Source organism: Montipora foliosa, chromosome 2 (genome assembly GCF_036669935.1).
Source record: "Montipora foliosa isolate CH-2021 chromosome 2, ASM3666993v2, whole genome shotgun sequence".
In the NCBI taxonomy this organism is placed as follows: domain Eukaryota; kingdom Metazoa; phylum Cnidaria; class Anthozoa; order Scleractinia; family Acroporidae; genus Montipora; species Montipora foliosa.
In genome coordinates, this window is record NC_090870.1 from 35,830,443 (window position 1) to 35,849,271 (window position 18,829).

Consider the following 18,829-nt stretch of genomic DNA (forward strand, 5'->3'; position numbering starts at 1 on the left):
CATTAAAGACTCAATAATTTCAGTAAGCAACTAGAATAACTACCTGTGGGCAATCCCGAATTCCCGCTTTATAATTCTTCTTAACATTGATATTTTGTTGTGGCTGATGAAGTTCGATTGGTGCCGGCCGAAAGAAATAACTATTTTTATTGCGCTCTGAGTTCAGTAAATTCTTTTAATAGTTTTTTTAGTTATGATTCCAGAGCAGGAAGAGAATAATATTCTCGATTGATTCATCTTCGAAAATAGTGCTTCTTTACAGCGGTAATCAGTCACACGCGCCCCTCAACGGTTTTTTTTTGTCATTTGGCCCCTTTTTTCCCTCCGTTTAGCGTCGTCCGACCGACCCAAATATTTGGCATTTTCCAAAAAAAAAAAAAAAATAGGTAACGACGTTTTAAAGCCATTTTTATGTCGCATAGGGGTTTCGTTGGTTGATCCTTTTTCCCACGCTGTCTTAATCTTGCAACAACATCCACCAACTTTTCCGCCATATTGATTTTGGTGTTTCCTGGCTCCACAGCTATGATGCTGGGGTACCAGGCCTCCGATTCCGAGAATGCTTAGGACTTTTCGTTTTGTTTTGGTTTTTTTTTTCAATCCGACCGACCGACCCAATATCAGGAAACGCATTCGACGGTAAACGAAAAAAAAAGGGGGATGGCCTTTTCCAAAACTAAATTAGGGTGGACTTCAATCAAATGCTTCCATGACAATGTAGTCCGGTTCACTTGGCGGCAGTCGAATTCGTCATGGAAACATTTGATTGACGTTCACCCAAATTAAAAGAAGTCGTTGAGGGGCGCATGTGACTGGTAATCGCTGTGATCTTTCCTGGATACCGCAGAAGAGCCAGAAGGACTTCAAGCACTTCTTGGTTCAGAACACACCAGAGGTCGCTTTCCCGGTGCAGACCAAAACATTTGTAGCCTCTAGTTTTGCCAAGCCTTTTCAGAAAAAAAAGTCACAAAGCAACGAAGGTAACGTGATTTTTATTTTCGGTCATTTTTTCTGCTACTTATTTACATTTAAACGTAGACAGTAACTAGGACTTTCGACAAATATCCAGAAAATAAATAATTGTAAATCGTTCATTGGCAGGTCTGGTTTAACCGATTAAGCTCAAGAAAAATCTTACAAGAGAACATTTCCCTTGCAGTTTTTCTTCAAGGCGTTAACCAGAGCCCTTCAGTTTGCCTCTATAAAGTAATGAACATTCAAGTAACTCAGTTAAGCTGGAAACGCATCTAACACGCGAAAGGTTGGCAGAAAAGCTAATCACTTCCGACTGAGGTTGGCCTTACTACGTACATAAAAAATGATCTTCACTCTGCTACATTACGCCAGCCCCATTTGGAATGCTTTGCCTGAATATCTTTCTTAAATATTATTAATCACATTTAAAGCTATAAATAGTTTAGCTCCAAGTTATTTAGTTATTTATCTGATCATAGTTAACAGAGGGGAACTACATTAACTATGATCTGATTTAGTGAGTATTCAGAATTTTACGTATACATATTCATTCAGATCGAGTGATAGTAGAACTCTTAGGGTGCATATTCCGGAATAAGAATACGTGGAGTGATGATCCAAGGATAACATAGATATGTTTAAAATAGCATTTGAGCAGGTGTTTGACAATTTTAATGTGAATCTCCGTAAAAACGAAGGATTTCCAACTTCTATTCCATGTATTCTATTTCGGAATACGGTCAATCGAACGCACCCTTAGTCAGTGTACCATCAGCTAAGGGAAAGAAAAAGTTAGGTGACAGGTCTTTCATGTTGGCTGCCCCGAGGTTGTGGAACGACTTACCTATAGAGAATTGCGTTTACTCGATAATATAAATAACTTAGACATACTTATTCAAATTAGCCTAATATTTATAGTATTACACTACAGATGTGATAATGATATATTTTATACATAGCCACGGAGTGATCCATGAGACAGTTCCAATAAATTATTACCTAGAGTTACGAAGAGTGCAAGGTCATCAGTGAATTCTTGGATTTGCCATGCAAGAACACCCTTGAACCACTAGTGCAAAGAAGAGATACTGTGACTAAGAACAAGTTGGAGCTTACTGCTGACGAGTATTAAAACTTCAAGCACCAATCCAAACGATCAACAAGGTAACACAAATCAAATCAAATGTTTATGCTTTTTCAAGGAGCAATCCCCTCAATTCGTTATTGTTCTTACTGCCGAGTCTTACTTTACTTGTGAGAAACAGCTTTATATCTCGTCTATGGTGTTCCTCTTTTCATTTCACAGGTTCTTTAGCAGAAGATAAACATTCAATTTGCAATTCTTGTACATTTCACATATTCGGGAATTCACAAGGTTTCAGCGCCAAACGGGTCTAGTTAACTCTATCATTTCGCTCAATATCAATATCAATTCGATCTTTTTACTGTTATTTTCTTAGTTACTTGGCCTTTAAATGAAAGTGAGGCTGGTGTTGACCTAGTTATGATACAGACCTCTCTGCCTGCTTTTCTTATGTTAATGATGTTTTTCTCATAAGAAAAGCAATGAGGTTTCTATTAAAACAAGGTCATCTCTAGCCTCACTTTCATTCATAGGCCAGGTAATTAAGCACATAACTGTAAAATGGTCTATTCTCTAATTTCTAAAATCCCATAATACACCTCTTTTACCGCCCAAATTTTGCATAAGCATTGCTTTCGATTCGAAACCAATGCCTATGCAAATTGTTCTTTTTTTTTTTTAGAGTAGAGTTTTAGAGTTTTTTTTTAGAATTTTTTTTTTTTAGGGTAGAGTAGAGAATACGGCCTGTTTTTTATTTCTCTTGGGACATCTTCATGTGAAGAATTTAAATTTCGTGGCTGGTATGACGCGGCGTTTCGTCTCGGCCAAGAGACTCATTTAAATTGTTCACAAGTACTTGACATTTTTTTATTACATCTTCATGTCCCTGAAGAAATTGCAAACAATGAGAAGGCATTTTTTTTTTTTTTGGGGGGGGGGGGGGGTAAACAAGATGTAACATAGATTTGAGAAAATAGTGAATAATATTCCTGTTTGAAACTTTCGCCTCTAATGAATCCTCTCTTTCCGTCAAATTATCGATTTATTAAAGGTGTCAGTCAGCACAATGGTTATAGCATCGTAGTGGCCCGCAAATGGGCACATATATCATAAAACCACTGGATCATTTTCTTGCCGTTTGCAGAAAATGAGCAACGAGGGAAAAGCTTCCGGAGAAAACGGAAGCAAAAATGAGCAGGCAGGAGAGGAAAAGACACGCTTCCTTTTCTTTCAAGTTCCCAGTCAAGTTCATCTGTCTCTCCCTCTATCCTACTCTACCGAGATTGCTCCCCACTTCCGCTACCCACAGAAACACCATAATGCCCCTTAAGAGCATTCACAAGCTCGATCTCGTTGTCTTCTGAAAGTGCCCCTTCCTGCATCTCACTCCTGTTGAAGACCAGTCGTTTCACGGTCTCCACAGATGAGCAAAGGCCACTCTGAAGTAGTTTACTCCACTCAAAAGGAAAGGAGCTAATCTTGTCTTGGCTGAAAGCGTATTCTCCAATCATAGAAAACTGCTTCAGCGGATTGAACGAGGTGTGTTGCTTGCTGACTTGAGTGGACCGTGATGGTTGAGGAGGGAGAATGTGGCCGGGGACGAGAACTAAGTTCATCAACCAGTCCTAAATGAAAGAATATGAAAAGGATTTCGTGGAATACGCGGCAATCGCTTGAGTAGAATTAAAATCACCATTTTAGAAAAGGAATGTTAAAGCTCAAACGGGTGCAATACTTGAGCAAAATATTGAAGCCACAAAAGCCTTGAATCGTCATTACGAAGTGAGGTGTTTCTAATGCAATACACAGCTCGCTCCATAACTACCTTCCTATATGTCCTATTGTTATTCCAAACCGAAAATCTTAGCTACATCAAGCTACTCTAAAAAGTAAAATCCGAGGGTAAATAAAGATATGATGATGATGATGACAACGATGACATCTCAATTAGGGCTCCTATGGTCTGAGAATACGACTTACTTCAAAGTTCTTGTGACAAAACGTGACGGAATTGGGTGGTGCTTTGGTTTTAAATTGGTTCAGTTCTGCTCAAGTGCAGGTCACGCATTTGGATCCGGTCACGAGGTATAGGTTTTCACGTGCCCACAAGCAAGTTCCGTGGTATACGCTACCTCACAAAAATAAAGCTTGCAGCACAACCGTGATTATTATAACAAGTATGAGCTTCTTTGATTTCTAGGTAAAATCGCGAATTCTCTCACAAATAGGATTATTATGAAGAAGTGGCAAAATTATTAAATGGACTTAGAAAGCAAACTACTTATTAGGAAAATTTTGAACTGTATCGGGATTTACTAGAGTATGTAAATGCGGCTGACTACTGCTGTCCCGTTCATGAATTATTAATGTTTCTAGAAGTTACCTTGTTTGCCTGAATGAAGTTGTAAGCTTGGTGAAGGGAAGAAGCGCCTAGAAAATGGGCAAGTTAAATCTATTATTAGCTGAACATCGACAAAGCATTGCTCAAACGGACATGAAAAATGCTAATGCCAAACTACTGAGAAGTATGAGAAGTTCATATGAAGCGGGTCACGTGCTGAACAGTGTAGCTCCAAACGCCACAGAGACGAGGTTGCTGTTTCGCCTGCGGAGTACGGGAAATCTATTATTTTTCACCTATTGCCAGCGCTGCTCTTTGGCAAATTGTTCCCCTTCTAAGGGAGCTCAGATATGACAAATTTACGACTTGGCTGCCCCTCCCTCTGGTTGTTTTTTTGTCATTTCCCACTTTGTGGGAGACACGTGACCAGCCTGAACTGGGGTCTTTCTTCCCTCGCTCCCTCTGGGTTGGGGAGATGAAAGACCCTGGGAACGAGGTTGGAACTCAGTTTTGTAAGTTGTTAGCGTTTTTAACTGTAATGTCACCTTTCGCATCGGTCAAAAGCGCAGATGCCATGTGAGCAAACTGTTGTTCAGCTACGGAATCATATACCGTTTCCACTGGATACTCTTCGTAGGCCCTTTAAATAAGATAAAAAGGTGGCCTCATGGTTAGTGCGCTCGACTCCCGGATCGAGTTCCGGGTTCGGGGCCTGGCCGGGGACATTGTGTTGTGTTCTTGGGCAAGACACTTTACTCTTACGGTGCCTCTCTCCACCCAGGTGTATAATGGGTAACCCTGCGCTGGACTAGCATCCCATCCAGGGGGGAGTAGAAATACTCCTAGTCGCTTCATGCTGCGGAAACCGGAGATAAGCGCCGGCCTGATGGGCCTTCTGGCTCGTAAGCAGTGACTTTACTTTTTACTTAAACAGCTACAAGAAATACGAAATGTAGGACTTCACAAGTCTTTCAGTTTTGGGATAGGAAATTTATCCAAAGAAATCGCCACATTCATAATAATCGGGTGGCAACCAAGATGTTTGCACAGGCATCCTAGATTTATTGTGATAAGAGTGGTAAGATTTGAAAACGTACTTCAAAGATGCTATGTCATCAACTTGTAGTAAGACTTCGCATGATCAAAGCGGGTTGTCAAGAACGAAAAATTGCGCCATTAAAGCACTATGATCTGTCCTTAAATCTTACACTGCTGTCCTTTTCGTACCTGTCGGGTGCGATTATTTTGGTCAGCACTCAGAAAAAGGATCTCTGAGCGGTTCTCAACCACGAAGACCGCGAATCATATAGACCTGGGACCAGTCATTCCGAAGTAATTTTAGAAATTTGAAATTTCATATGATCTCTGCCTCAACCTATCAGGAACAAAACCGAACGCCGCTGGGATTTGCGTGCACCCGTTTTCCCGAAATGGTGGGTCACAAATGAGTACCTCGTGTGCAAGGAGTTCATCAGTCTTAAGAAGACAATTGTGACAAACAAAATCACAAAAAAACTATACCCTTATTCTTTAAATAATTTGTTTGCACAGAGCATTTGACGCATGAATGGGCCGAAGCGGGAAAATACCATAATACTCTTTGTTCTTCCCCCAAATTTTGAAAAACCATTGTTTTTGCTTTCTTTTGGGACCATTGTAAGTCCCAATAGCAACTCCTTGCTTCACTCCTAAGTTCACGCTACAGTGAACATTTTACTTACTGGCTCGCAATCTGCGCCTTAATTTGTCCGACTTTCCGATTCAGCCAGTCCCGTTTGGAAATCAGCAACGCGTCAATGTCCGATGGAAGATTAGGATTCCTCACACCACCTTTAAGTAAAAAAAAAAAATCAAAATCAAAATCTTCGCGCTATCCACGAAGGCTTTATTATTTTTTCTTCGAAGACGTTAGAAATTAGGTTTTTACGTGAAACGGGAAACGGGAAGCGGGAAGTGGGAAACGGCAAGCTCACTGCTGCTTGTCATAGAAGCATGGAATTTCTATTTTAACTCGTCTCTCTTTTTTGAGAAGTTAAATGATACGTGTAGCCAACAATCAAGAAATGAGCTTATGTCGCACATTTTTAGCTAAACGAAAATTTAGTCTTTTACTTGCGGTAAACGAGATGATAAATCTCTCTACTATTACGGTTGGCGCACCGTGAGCCGGTCAGTCAACCAGTCAGTGGGTCTGTTTGTCTGTCTGTCTGTCTGCCCGTCTGTCTGCCCGCCAGCCAGCCAGTCATTGAGTTAGTCAGTCTGTCCTTTTGTCAGGCAGGAAGGCAGACAGTTAGTCAGTCCGTCAGGCGGCTAGTCAATAAACCATATTCGTATCAGTCAGGCAGACCGTCATATAGTCAGTCATTTGTCCAGTAAATCGGTCACTCAGTTATCCACGCACTCAGTTAGTAAGCCAGCCAACCTGCCAATGTGCTCACCGAAGCGAGCCGAATTTCAACGCTGACGACTTGCCGATATGAAACACTAAACTCTAACCTTCAGTTCTTCCGAGGTGAACAAGAACATGCCACACCACTTCACCAAACATGGCAATACTTCTTTGCGTCTCTGGGCTCAGCTTAGCGTCACAAACGGAACAAACTCTGTCAATATCCATGAGCCATCGAAACAACAAGCTCGCCAGAACCTTTATCAAGAAAAGACAACAGCGGTTTGTTTTGCAGGCCGTGGTGAAATGTTTTAAAACGTAGCCACAAGAGATTTGTTGGTTTATCGCAGAATAGAAACAATTTATTCCCGACAGTAAAATGAGTCACCTTATACACCTTTGCAGTATTTAACACACCCCCCCCCCCCCCACACCATTTTCTGTATTGACCTGTAGCTGTATCTTAATGAATGAGGTACGATAGCGACAAACCACGTTACAAAGAAAAGAGAAATTAAAATAAATACAAGACACTCGAGTTAGACTCCCTAATACGGTTTCTGTGTAGCAATCCCAATCATCCATAGTCTTCAAATGATCGATTCTAGTGTTCTTTTCATGATGAACAACCTTACTCCCATACTCAGCGTTCCCACAAATTTAGACCTTTGAATGTTTGGTTTTCGGCTTAACCAGACCCGAAAATCTCGATACCGTTTGCATAAATTAAGATGGAAAATACGAGATTCTTAAAGGGGTGGGGTTAATAAGATGAACCACTGTTTACTACTGTTCACTAAATCAAAGTATTTTGAGCACCTTGCTGTTTTTTCCAGTTATGCAGAATTTCATTTGATAGGATTCTTCAAATTAGAAAAAAACATAGAGAAAAAGTGAATAGCATTTTCAACCTCACACTTCAAAGAAGCTGCAAACTTGTCCAGCTCTCGAAAAGGGTCGATGTGACATGTAGCAATGACCTTTGATTTGAACAGCAAACAGTAATAAACAGCGATCATGCTCAGGCATGTTCGGGTTATTGAATATTGAACATCTGATCATATCCATAATAATAGCATTGTTGGTTTGACTTTGTAATCAACTGTATAGTGACATAACCTCCACCTCAATGGGCGGTGATGACATCACCCCCAACCTCATTGGCTCCAGGCCAAGCAATTGTTGTTTAATGATGTCAGCGCCTTCTCATTGCCTCTAGGGCTAACCCATTGTTCCTTTTGCTATACATTTGAGATACTACCCGGATGGTTGGGTGGACATGTCGCAGCATCATGCAACAGACGTTTCTCGTCTCAATAAAGACTTAGTACCCTGCTTGTCATCATAGTCAATAGAGGGGAATGGTTATGAAACCCGACAAATTTCTTTGATGTGTGTTTTTGTTCTCTTTTTTGACCTTGAACGCGCACAAAACACAATAGTTGTTTACTCCGTATTGAGGAAATAACCAATAGAAATGTGTTGGTTACGCAACTCGTGCATAGTGTATGAGCGCAAAACAAATGATTGTGCACGGTCGTGGACCTTCCAACCCAAATCTTGGCATCTTTGTTTGCTCCTTTGTTGTTTGTCGAGCTTCCAAACCATTTCCCTCTATTAACTATGTTGTCATTCAATCCTAGCGTACTTACATGTTACAACACGTCTTGCATCTCAATAAAACTGTCACGATCCGATCAAATAAGGCATGCATCTTATTAATCCCCACCCTAAAAATATCTTGTTTTCCTTTTTTAATTTAGGCACACGGGATCGAGATTTTTGGATCTGGTTGCCACAACTACTTGTTCGAATAAATGTATTCTTGGATTTCACATGACGTCACGGCCGCCATGTTGGTGTCCCCAAACAATAAAATGGCGGCCATGTTGGTGTCCCGATCCAATCCTCCGGGAATTGAAAGCTATTATTATGCTAACGTTTTCTTTTGTTTTCGTTGAAAAACATGGCTGTTAATCACGTGAGTGAAACCCAAGAATAATACGTTCACCTTTATGCCAGCTGCTTCACTTGATAAATCTGTTGACTTCTGATCCACCGATTCTGAAAGAATTATGGTCAACCTTTTAAGACGGTCGAACGGTTTTAGCGGCGAAACATCCATTCGCCAAGACTGAATAACGAATCTGAAATAGGAGCACATGAGCCAAAGTAGGCTACTAATAAATTGATCAAATACATACCTTGCAATTTGTTCAAAAACTGACACATGATTTTAGGAATGGCGCAAAAGTGGGTATTCATTTGCTTCAGGAGTTCCTGAAGAGAGCTGTAGAGAGCATCGGTTAAGCCTGCAACAAAAAGACAGAGTTTATGACAAAGGGGGTTGAACAAAAAGGGGCAATCCCCATTGAAGCGGTGATGGTGAAACACAGTGTTATCCGTGTCAGTATGTATACACTTCATACACCAGCGTGACGTCGACACTTGTCTGCCCTCATCATTCGCGTTCTTAGGAAGAACCTTTGCTGTAAACCCTCTCCCATCTTTTTTGCCAAAGTGTCCAAAATCTTTTCGTCAAGATGGCAGATAACCTAAGCAACTGAAGGGAATCTAATGCTCCATGCAAATGGACGCAACATTGTTGGGTGTTACGCGTTGCGTCCGTCTGAAACTGGTCTAACTTTTGAGGCAACAATTCCCAACATTTCTTTTGTTCCGTGATCGCCGAAGGGTAGCCCAACAATGTTGGATCCCTTTACACAGCTCTTCCAACATTGTGGGGCCACGCACGAGCATTCGATTGGGTCTCCATGGAGACAGCAACGCATCAACCTGTTGTTGGGAATTGTTGCGTCCGTCTGCACTGAGCTTTTAAAATCGAATGGAATGCAAAAGGTCAGGTCTGGCTTTTCTGTCGAAGATATGAATAAATGAACTTACTCTTGGTTTCCCGTGTTTTTGGAGACTTCTTTCTTGGGCACCCGCAGGGTAAGGCACTCATGGATGTGAAGTTGTAAGTTTTCGTCACTTTCTTGTCTTGTTCGCACAAAAGCAACAGCGATGGGTGCAGAAACCTGGCCAAACAAGGAATGAATACTTTTATTTAATGGTCATATCTTTCATCTTTCCATAGGCAAGGTCATCTTTCAGGGTGCCGGCCTTTTGAGAAGAAAGGAATTTCCTCTTGAACGTTGAAATTAGGCTTTAACACTTCAGCCACAAACTCATATCGAAACCCCAGCCGGCAAACAGCATGGAACGAAGGAAGAAATAAATTCTCCCAATACTTCAAATCATAGGAGAGAATGGTTCCTGCTTTAACAGGAGCTTGGGCAGATTTCTTTACTTCTAGCGCCAGCTGTTCAAACGACGGATAACTATATCGAGTGGATAAGTCACTATCCAGAGTATAAAATATACTTCACGTTGAACGTTATCGGCACAATTTTCTTACACGCCCTTTAACTAGATGTGCTTAGAGTGTGCACATTCACAGTTACGAGGGCAAATACTGAAATCACTGCAAAAATTAAAACTGACGGATAGTGACTTATCCACCGAATGAAGTTATCAGGCCTTTCAGCAACTGGGGTCCGATGCATAATAAACCCCACCACAAGTTTATATGTCAACTTTCATCTCTTGGTTGATTCCAAACTGGAATATCACTAGGCAAATGGAGATAAATAGCTACTATAAATCAAAATTCATTATTAAAATTCTCAAAACTGCGGGCTCACCTGACAATATACGGCTCAAATGTCCTATACATGCAGTCCAGCCACACAGGGCTCTAAAAAGTCAGATAAGTACAAACAAGTCGGCATAGGGGCTACAAAAATTGTCTTGGAAACTGAAGAAAATGTTTTTTTTATTATATACTCAAAAGAATATCACATACACATAACTTTATTGAAATTCACACGTTCTAAGAGGAGGTCTGGGCGCCACCGTCACTGTAATCCTTATTTCCTGTAGGTGTCAGTCACCGTTGTTGACAAGACTGACAGTTTTCAAATTAGGTAGTCATGGCATTGGAGACGTCCTCCACAAGTTGGATTAATATGGTAACGTATCCGTGAGGACAGACTATAAATAATCAAAACTACAGCAATGATGCAATTGCGCAATTGAACTAAGGGTAACACCATCACTACTACGGCACTTTATATTAATGTGGCTCAAACCAGTTTCAACACTTTCAAGAGACCTTGTTATTGACCTTCCCACCCTGGTCAGAGTTTTTCTAATCTCTGTCCTTGTGTGGGCCCATTTCCATCAGTAGGGCTAACGCTCACATGGTTCATATGGGGTAGAAACCTAGCACTTCTCATTACACTCTAATCAGTTAAGTCTGTTCAAATATAAGTGCTACACGGCTAACGTTTGCAAAAACCTAATCCTTCCTTGTACTTGTACATGTTCATTGCCGTGACTTTAACATCTTCAGTTCCCACGGCCTACTCCCGTCTGACCTTGTAGCTCAGTCGGTAGGGAAGCGGTGATCTTACCCGAAGGTCGTGGGTTCATTTCCCACCCTGGTGACCTTGATATTGACCTTCCCACCCTGGTCAGAGTTTTTCTAATCTCTGTCCTTGTGTGGGCCCATTTCCATCAGTAGGGCTAACGCTCACATGGTTCATATGGGGTAGAAAACTAGCACTTCACATTGCACTCTAATCAGTTAAGTCTTGTCATTAGAAGGATTGACACTACAACACGTTATCACGTACAGCATTGTTATAAGGTACCATGTGAACCATCAATTATTGGTGAACAAGATGCAGTCATTTTTATGACGTACCAAGTTACCATGGCAACAGGAAACACTTGCAAAAACACCCTATATTTTGGCTTTAGTTGCTAATATCTGGAAAACGAACTCGGTGACCCCAATTTTATATTGCACAAAAGTGATCAGCAGGCTAAGATGAATTACTTTTGGGGGCTCTGAATCCACTCCACAGAATTTTTTTAAACTTTGAAGAAACTTTCATTCTGGCATGCTGATTACATTTCAGAAATAAAAACTGGGGGTCACTGAGTTTGTTTTTGAGATATGAACAGCTTAAGCCAAAATATGGGGTGTTTTTGCAGGGCTTTCCTGTTGCCATAGTAACTTTTCATTTCACAAAAACAACCGAATCTCTTTCACCATTAGTTGGAGTTTGGTATGGTACCAAAACATTGCTTCTAATAAGAACGTTTCTTTTAAGTGTTGAAACCCTTTAATTTAATTAAGGCCCGAGGGGTCCCCTCACTGACGAGTAAAATCATCTGGCGTTAGACAGAGTAAAATCAGAAAGTGGCCACTGGGAGTTAAAGGGCTAATGGGAGTGACCGTAGATGTTGTTATGTCAATCAATAACATTTTTTCTGTCTATTCAAAGGCAGTTCAAATTAAGAGAGGTTATTAAAAAAACCCAAAGTGTTCCAAGGGGCAAGTCCACAAACGTGTTCTTTTCCTCTCTCCCCATTTAAGAAGCTGGTATCGACCAAAAAAGTGAGCAAAACGAATTTATGGTATAAAATCTACAGTGAACAAAATGAATTAATAAATGATAAGAACGATGGGAACGTACATCATGTCCATCTGAAATCTTCAACCCTGATGATGCAGATTCAAAAAGCTTCCAGCTATCCTCCCTTTGACCAAAACAGAAGAATAAATAAATATCTGATCAGTCTTTAAGTCTAAGCACATCCCAAGCCATCATCTTTACAGACCAGAAGAATAGGAGACAACATAGCAACACAATACACAACAAAGCCAAGGGAAAATTTCCTTTGACGAAAATGCAAAAGAATGCGATCATTTATGACTCATTTTATCTCCTAAACGTTCTACAAGAGAGTTGATTGAAGGTGTCTTGAAACGTATATTTTACAACATGGGGGAATTGACTTATAATTAGACAATCTGTGAATCAGACACTTGTTGAAAACCCCAGTTTAAATTACCAGGTTATAAGATGTCAGTAAGGAAGATCGTATGCAAATTGGGAAGCCTATACTGTGTGCACTACACAAGAATCTCACAAATTCTAACCACCTAAGGGCACTTTGAATTTTGGGCAAATACAAAATAGGCGATTTAGATTTGAGTCTTGAACCTCTTTATACCTGCTGACCATGGCCATCAAAAAATTGACCAGACCAGGAGATTTGTTTGAACACTGGAAGAGAATGTGGTAAAGGGAACAGACCACGCCTTCACTGAACTTGTTAGAGCTTCCTTCGGATGAACTCGACTCTTCTTCATACCAGGAAAACACCACATGGTCAGCACTCTCTTCAGCATGAACTGGCGATCGTAGAGCAGAAAGGTCTGAAAGCACATTCAAAACATCAGAGAACGCTATGTTAACAAGCTTGTGCATTGAACAAGGAGATACAGCATTAGCTCGAGGATAAGTTAGCTTTACATTGCTACTTTGCGCAGCTTATTAAAGAAATCGGTAGAATGTGCCATGGATCAGGAGATTCTTTTTAATGACAGTAAGACATATCTGAGGTGAGGTGCACTTTCATCTTGACATGAAATGTTTGCATGGTTGATATTGTGCCGTTTAACGGTAATCAGGTGAGGTGACACTTCGGTCATATCAATATGACCGCCTCCCTAAGGCTTGAGGAACAAAGGAACATCCAGTTCTTTTTGAGAACAAGGGATATCTTCGAATTAAGTTTAGTGAACAAGAAACCTGTTAAGGTGTAATCGAAATCAAGCTTTAAATTATTGATTTCCCGCCGTTTGCTAACATAACAGTTGGAAACCTTTTTGTGATAATTTGATGTTTCCAAAAAAAACTGATGGCCATTTCTGGTCATTTTGGACTGCTGAATGTCCTTTTCGAACCAAGGGACCATAACCAGTGACAAACTTGGGATGCAAGACAAAAACCTGAGAGTAAGTGAACATGACAACCTGTAATATAAGACCTAGGAGACAAGGAACAGAAGTTCTAAGAACAGGGAAACTTGACAAGAATACATTTTGAAGAAAACAAATATTCTTTCTAGAGAAAAAGAGGAAAATGCCCCCCCCCCCCCCCCCCCCACCACTTGGGGGCCTTCCAGTATGTAGAACATCTTAACATTTGTCTTACAGATAAACATAAACAATAAACAAGCAAACAAACAAAAATTACCTCCATACTTGACAATTGTCACAGGGAGTCTAGCATTTCTGCTGAGCAAAGCCTAGAAAATGATGGGGAAGCAACTCACAAAAAGAGCTAAATATCTTGATCATTATTCAATCACAGTTCTATCTAATAATGACATTCAGGGACATGGCAAATCACTAACGTACTTGCAAGAAAAGCGGCCACTTGGGAGAAGGCTGGTTAACAACAAGTTTGTAAAGGACAAATGTTGCTTGTCTGTCTGTAAGAGCAGCTAACCTTGAGAAAATATAAAGAAATGATGAACATCAAGGTCCAAACAAATAAATAGATAAAATAAATATTTGAGCCTAGGAGCTAAATAAACTGGTAGGTTTTCGAGTTAGCCCCTAGCCATATCGAGTTGATTTTTTTTACTGTAGTTTAGGGAAAGAATGAAGAAAAAATACAATGAAAATAGTAGCAAAGATGATTATAATCTTTAAATTATAAGTAAACGATTAGTGCTGGTTTAACAACAAGAAGTGCTTTCATTTTGTTTTAAGTCTAATGAAGAGGGTACGTTTTTAACATTTTCAGGAATTTTTTGCCATAGATCAGTAGCTACATAAGATATGGACTGTTTGCCTATATTTGTACATATCCGTGGCTTGTGTAGATTTTTTTAAACTGCGTATCTAGTATTATAGGCATGACCACTACTTGCATATCGCGAAAAATCTTGAAATATATCCGGTAATTCACCGTTAACCCTTTAAGCCCCGAGGGGTTCCCCATTGAGGAGTAAAATCGTCTGGCGTTAGACAGAGTAAAATCTATAAGTGCCATTTGGCACTCTCGGGGCTGAAAGGGTTAAACGGGGACATAGTTTTTGGATGCTGTTGGCTTAAGCCATTGGCAAGTAAGTTTCAAAACAAAGAAACCAAATACGTTTTCCACTGTGAGAATATCAAGTAGATTCAGGAAAGGTAAGGCGCTTACAGTATTGGGCCCGTAAGCTGTAGCGAAGAAAATGAGTCTGACAACATGGTTTAATTTTGTTTGCAAATTTTGAAGGTGTGTTTTACAAGTACTTCCCCACGAGAGAATGCCATGTGATATATGTGGATAAATGATATTATCATATAGTTGTTTCAGTTGTTCCAAGGATAAGTAATGTAAGATTGATATAATGCCTGTATTAGGCGCGATTCTTGACTTGACGTACGAAATGTGATATTTCCAGTTTAGTGCATCATCAATTAAGACACCTAGGTATTTAATAACGGGGAAATGTGTATTAAAGAATTGTGTCCGTGCCCGGAAACAAGTTTTTGTGTTTTCGTTGCACGCAATGCAATATCTGGTCATTGTATGACTCGGTATAAACAGGTCTTAACAGGTTAATTATATAACTTCATAACTCTCCCGGTATTATTAAGAAAAACTACTAATTTTTTTTAAATTCCATTGTAGAAACCTGAAAAGCATCTGTTTACTGGTTTGACTGAAGTCAATGCTGTTATAAACAGTTCTGAAAGTGAACAATTATTCTATGATTGCACTTAATCATAATTAAGTCTGGGTCATGGAATGTGGACTTTGGACTTCCGAACTGAATTTAAAGGCAATGGGCTACCCGTAGCCTCTTATTTAAAGGAGTAACACACTCATTTTCATAAACGCTCCTTTCAGCGAGAAGCTGAACATCAATTAATTTGATTCAATCTGTTTTCTAATAACAACAACAGTAATTCAATAAATACAATGACATTGAGTTACAGAAAGTGCCAACCTGCAGTAGAGAAAAAAATCCAATCAAGGTGAGTCAGACACCCTAAAATTTTAATCTAATCTTAATGGTTGGCAACAAAAAAGGAAACAAACCCAAGAAGCGACCAAGTGCTGGTATGTTTTAATCTTATTTCCGACCTATTAAAGGTTTTTGCCAGACAGATAGTGTTGACAGACATTGTATAAAAAAAACCCATCTATCTCCTTACCTCCCCTCATGGCTTTTGAAGACCTCAGGGCGTAGCCATGACAGCCAAGCAGTTGCTGAATTTGTTGTGTCCTCATTGGATGACCCTTCATCCAAGACATGTGAGCATAAAGTCTCCAATGGACAAGTAACCACAGTCTGTAAATAAAGAGAGAACATTATTCTAATCGAGTTGGAAGACCCAACATTCTGGTAAAAAGTGTGTAACAGCTAGGAATATATCTTTTTGAATGGGGGTTATAAATTTGTTCAAGAAAGGTTCCATAATCATTATGATACTTTTGGTAAGGTAGGTAAGGTAAAGTCTGCTATGAGCCTAGAACGCCCATCAGGCCGGAGCTTATCTCCGGTTTCTGTAGCATGAAGCGACCAGGAGTATTTCTACTACCCCCCTGGACGGGATGCCAGTCGATCGCAGGGTTACCCCCAGCATTAAATTTACTGGTACCCATTTATACACCTGGGTGGAGAGGTAGGCACCATGAGACTAAAGTGTCTTGCCCAAGAACACAACACAATGTCCCCGGCCAGGACCCGAACCCGGAACACTCGATCCGGAGTCGAGCACTCTAACCATGAGGCCACTGCACCTCCCACGATGATACTTTTAAGCCTAGATAATTATAAAAAATACTGTCTTAGGCAGAATTTGATGTATCTTCTCTTTACTGTACCTATATATATATATATATATATATATATATATATTATATATATATAATATCGTGTAAGCTCTAAATTAAGCGTCCACCCTCGGGGTAACGGCTAGTGGCCGCTTAATGGAGATGGCTGCTTAATAGAGGTTCGTCAGAAATTAGCATAATCTTTAGTAGAAACGTCACTTTATTCTAAAACAAACACCGTTAGAGGCTTGTGACACCTTTTGCACAAGAGACAGCTCTAATACCGAACAAAAAACAGTACTGTTAGGAAAAAAAAACATATTCTCCTCAAAACGTTGGGATGAGGTTCCCCAACTTAACATGAACAATCTAAACTATGCCGTAAACTGTGTTGATTTTGTAACTGGAAAAGGAGGAAATGTCGTGACTGAAACGTTGCATTACGGGTCCATAACTATTTTTAAAAATTTCTTGCAAGGAAGTTTGTGGAAAAAAGCCAAACTAAGTCATTAAACTCTTGGTGGCTCCTTAATAGAGGTCAAAACAATAGCAGAACTCTACTTGGGACATTCAAAAGGTGGCAGCAGGCCCTAAATAGAGATATGATTTACAATATTATTCTACAATTATTTCGGGACTTTGATTACTGGCTGCTTTATAGAGGGTGGCCGCTTAATGAATGTTCCACTGTACATGTACATGCAAGTTAAGGTCATTGCCCACCATGAACATACACCTCAACTGAAGAAGTCAGATAAAATTAATGTAAGTATTTTCTGAGGGGAAACTTCTTCTCACCGCATTCTTATACACTGTTGTTATGGAGTTAACTATTCTCTACATGATATACAAGTTGCTCTTACCAGTGTAGTCAATAAACAAGAACACAGAGTGTGAATGGCTGCAAAAGGAGGAATGGCACAGCGACAGTCCAACAAGCACCTCACCGAGTCACAACAAGACCACAAGAATGACAAAGTACACAGCAAAATGGCCGTAATGTCTGATCTGAAAATAGAGACACAAAATGTACCATTGTATTCTTTTCATATTGTGTGGAAGACAATAATAATTCTTATCAGACAATTGAATTATTTAACTATAAAAAATTATGAGAAAATATATTTACACATTCTAGACACTTTGTTAAAAACGACGACATGTCGACCTTGGCTTAACATCACCACCAAGTCTTGATAATGATGGTCCACTCTTACTTTTGAGTTTGGTATTTTTTCTGTAGGTAAAAACGTTTTTTACTAGGGATGACATCTTTGTTTTCCAAATTGAGGACACTCATGGCCAGGATAAAATACAAAATTGAAGCCTCTGAAATCATCCTTAAACAAGTACCACTTATCACTAAGAATAATGTTTTGAAGTTTGAGTAAGCTTTTAAAACGAAATCTCAAAATTTGGATGCATACCAGACCTAGAAGACTAAATCAATACCAAAGAATCAAAACTATTGCCAATAATGTAAGACTAAGCAAATAGACCAATGCATAAATGGCAGACAAAAAAAATATTCTTTTGTTTAAGAGCAAATTAGACTCACTGCATGAGAGCGAGGCTAGTGAGTCTAATTAGCACATAAGTAAAAGAATATATTTTTGGCTGCCATTTCTGCATTTGGTCTGTGAGCTATAATTCATTGTATCTAGACACAAAATCTTCCTGTGTTAATGCGGTTAGCAGATAACCACGTTTCGTCACACCATCAATTTTCAAAAGTAACCTGATGCCTTCAAAGGGAATCACACATACTGGTAACATACACCATTGAAACTTTCATTACTCATAACATGGTCGCTTGTTCAGAATGATACTTTGACACATTAAAGCATGAGTGGTGTTTGATTGTAGTGAACAGATCTTGACACGAGTAATGTAAAATACTGTACATTTTTTGCTCATGACATTGTTCTGAGTCCTGGTAAACTTTCATACCCATCTTTAATGTTTAATTAACCCTTTGACTCCCATGAGTGATTGAAATGGAAATTCTCCTTAAAATTTCAATGAAATGTCAGTCAGACAACTGGTAATGAGAATGAAGATTATTGCAAGCTTGAGAGGCATGATCTTGATGATATAACAACAAATTCTCTTGACTACCCAACAAAGAAATTCATTGTACTAGTTAGGAGTTAGGAGAATGAATGTTTCAATCTTGGGAACTCGTCTGGTGTGTAAGGGTGCATATAAAAAATAGGTCATGGCCCACCATATTGCGTACCCTATAATAATAATAATAATAACAATAATAATAACAACAACAACAACAACAACAATTTTACTCATTTACTTCAATGAGAGGTTATCCCTATGAGCCACGGTATCCG

At 39.6% G+C, this 18,829-nt stretch overlaps 1 protein-coding gene across 1 annotated transcript in view; it reads right to left on the reverse strand.

Moving 5' to 3' along the window:
* Window positions 1–981: 981 nt before the first annotated feature.
* Window positions 982–18,829, reverse strand: part of LOC137992953 (uncharacterized protein KIAA0825-like) — a 45,814-nt gene continuing 27,966 nt past the window's right edge. The window contains exons 11-25 of the mRNA XM_068838553.1: window positions 17,348–17,492; window positions 15,863–15,999; window positions 14,069–14,159; window positions 13,905–13,956; window positions 12,877–13,081; window positions 12,336–12,399; window positions 10,494–10,546; window positions 9,694–9,827; window positions 8,994–9,101; window positions 8,801–8,853; window positions 6,897–7,047; window positions 6,122–6,230; window positions 4,946–5,040; window positions 4,443–4,489; window positions 982–3,684 (exon numbers count right to left, since the gene is read on the reverse strand). Coding sequence (XP_068694654.1) covers window positions 3,334–3,684; window positions 4,443–4,489; window positions 4,946–5,040; window positions 6,122–6,230; window positions 6,897–7,047; window positions 8,801–8,853; window positions 8,994–9,101; window positions 9,694–9,827; window positions 10,494–10,546; window positions 12,336–12,399; window positions 12,877–13,081; window positions 13,905–13,956; window positions 14,069–14,159; window positions 15,863–15,999; window positions 17,348–17,492 — 1,795 coding nt within the window. The 3' untranslated portion in view covers window positions 982–3,333. The remainder of the gene's footprint in view (window positions 3,685–4,442; window positions 4,490–4,945; window positions 5,041–6,121; window positions 6,231–6,896; window positions 7,048–8,800; window positions 8,854–8,993; window positions 9,102–9,693; window positions 9,828–10,493; window positions 10,547–12,335; window positions 12,400–12,876; window positions 13,082–13,904; window positions 13,957–14,068; window positions 14,160–15,862; window positions 16,000–17,347; window positions 17,493–18,829) is intronic.